The sequence below is a fragment of the Antrostomus carolinensis genome, unplaced genomic scaffold (genome assembly GCF_000700745.2).
Source record: "Antrostomus carolinensis isolate BGI_N321 unplaced genomic scaffold, ASM70074v2 scaffold6085, whole genome shotgun sequence".
NCBI lineage: Eukaryota > Metazoa > Chordata > Aves > Caprimulgiformes > Caprimulgidae > Antrostomus > Antrostomus carolinensis.
In genome coordinates this window covers 47,925-50,502 of record NW_010318855.1, presented here as the reverse complement: position 1 = coordinate 50,502, position 2,578 = coordinate 47,925, and the positions used below count along the sequence as shown (strand labels likewise).

The 2,578-nt window shown below is 43.7% G+C and overlaps 1 protein-coding gene across 1 annotated transcript in view; it reads right to left on the bottom strand.

The window, feature by feature from the left end:
• Positions 1-1,312: 1,312 nt before the first annotated feature.
• LOC104525821 (BPI fold-containing family C protein) overlaps positions 1,313-2,578 on the bottom strand; it is a 14,834-nt gene continuing 13,568 nt past the window's right edge. The window contains exon 15 of the mRNA XM_010169078.1: positions 1,313-1,354. Within this exon, the coding sequence (XP_010167380.1) occupies positions 1,313-1,354 (42 nt within the window). The remainder of the gene's footprint in view (positions 1,355-2,578) is intronic.

Below are 2,578 nucleotides of genomic sequence, written 5' to 3'. Positions count from 1 at the left end.
TGGCTAAGGAAGCTCATATGCTCCCGGGGCACCGGGCAGTTTCAGCCTGCAGGGTATTTAGGTACCTGCTGCAATGGGGGTGTGGAGTTTCCTCAACTACAACAGTCGAGCAAAAGCTGCCTGCACCCCATCATCAGTTGTGTTTCTCAGCATGAGGGAAACAGCTTTTTGCTGGACAGTCTTGGCTCGAAAAGGGCTCCTGTTGAGGAGTGAGAGGCACGGGGCTCGCTAGGGTCCAGGCACCATGCCAGGCAGATGGGGCTTTGCACAGGGGTGGTTTGTGGCTCACAAAAGCAGCAGAACAGAGCCGGCTCTGGTGTCCCAGCCATCATTTTTCTCCTGTTGGTGATAGTTTGGGAGGCCTGAATCAGCTTCCCATCCAGGTTTGGCCAAAGCACAAAGACCTGTGCATTGCAGGGCATGCACAGCCCTCTGCAGAATTGCACTGAGATCTGCACTCTAATGAAGTACTGAAAAAGAAGGGGGGCAAAGAAAGACAGCAAAATGAAGTGAGAAGTAAAGTAGCTGTAATTATTTAAATCCAGAAAAATGTTGATAAAGTTGTTGGAGGATTCGACTTGTAAAACTTACACAGAAACAGTCAAGGAATTAAATGTATCTAGCCCAGCTAAGCAATGCTAAATGGGACATGAGAGACATGAGGATTTGAAGGGTCACAGGAGGAGAGAGACTATCAAAGGCAGCAGTAGTGCCACTGTCTCTCTTCTTGGCCTGCTTCTGCATCTTTGTTAAAACTTATGTGAAGAGTTTAGTTATGACACTGCTACAATTGTAGTTCCTATTGTAACTGGGACAGTTACCAGTCTGACATGGTTTATGGAGAGGGCTCACTTCGTACGTAGTGCGTCATGTTCAGAAGGAAGTTATTTAAGATTGCTATGGTAGGAACAGCTTAGCAGGCATGCCTGCCCTAGCAGCATTTTGACAATGTACTTTTCCTTTTCTTGTGAGACAGCAGCACCTTTCTAGAAGTGTATGGACAACACTTTATTTCAAGAGACTCACTAATCTTAAAAACATTTTTGCATCAGTTAAACTCCAGAATAAATAATGTCAAACATGTGTCATGTGTTCTCCTCTGGGTCTGCTTGTTACCAGCATTGTACACCCTAACCATTCCACACCTTAACCATTCCATCAGCTTTCTTTGTCCCAACTCCCCACCCCCAGCCAGGACAACACAGCCCTTGTCAGGGCTCAATTCACACATTTCAGCAGAACTGGACAGTGCTTAGCCTTCAGAGTCACATTATCGATTTGAAGTTGATGCTTAGCAAGTAGTCTCTCTTCTTTAGCGTTTGTAGTGGACATCAGTAGAAATCAACATGTATCCCTGCGGGGAGAATAACAGTCACTGAAGTGCTATGAATTACAAAATGGAGGGTTTTTTGTGTGATGTGGGGTTTTGGGGGGTTTTTTCTTTCTTTAAAAAAAAAAAATATCCAATCTTGGTGTTAAAGGTCAGAAAATCTACTGAAAACAGCTGAGCCTTGGAAGTAACAAATTTAATAAAACTTTGTCCTTTGAACTTTGCAGAAAAGTCCTGTCTTTCCCTGGGTGCTATCCCTTTCATCATGCTAGCAACCAAAAGGACATCTAAAGATCATACAACCTACACAGGAAAGTTTATCTGAACCTTAAAACAACTAGGCAATCATCACAAGGTGGGATTACTTTGTACCTAATTTGAGCCACTTAAGAATGAGCCATCTACTCTAAACTTGTCCTTAAGGCTTCCCCCATTGTCAGTGCATTCAGAGCAAGGAACCTACAGAGAGCAGCCCGTCACAGTCTAACTTTGTTATCTCTGAAAAGTGGGAAGAATTGTCTTTCTTCCTATTGACCAGAACCAATAGACTGGAAGTGGAGACTATAGAATTAGCTTTCAGATAGGTGTCCCATTCCTGTTGATAGGGTATAGCAATTCTTCTGTGTCCTCTCTCATTCCTGTTTACTGATGAGGAGACTAATGAGAGAAAGTGAGGTGGGGAGTGTGCCCCACAAATCCACTAAAATCCTTCATTCTAATTAGCCCACAAGGTTGTTGGCAATTAGTGCCACTGACAGCAGCCTCCAAGCAATTATATTTTGTAGGGACTGCATAGCTGGCTGCTGCCAGGTCTGTGGAATGCAAAAGAAGATTAAAAAAACCCCTTTGTGTGTGTTTCCTGAGTCGTGCTTTGTGCTTAACCACAAACAGAGATTCAAGACTGTCTCTGCAGAGCTGGAAATTGCTGAGAAGTTGATAAACAAGTGGAGAAATGCAATAGGCTTACCCATCTTCTGGGAGGTCGTTTGTCAGCAATGCCCTTGTACTGACTGATTGTCTAGCAACATTCTGTATGTTCAAAATAAGGGCTAGAGCATGTTGCGAGAGGCACGGAAGATGGTGGGAGTTGGAGAAGAATAACCAGAAGGCAAAGAATATTTTCTGAGAGCTCAGTAACTACTTTTGACTAATAGCCTTAGCCATTATCACCAATTATTGCAAAATCCAATCATCCTAGGTGCACAAAATTGAACTCGCCTCCCTCTCATATTTCCACTATCCTGTCAC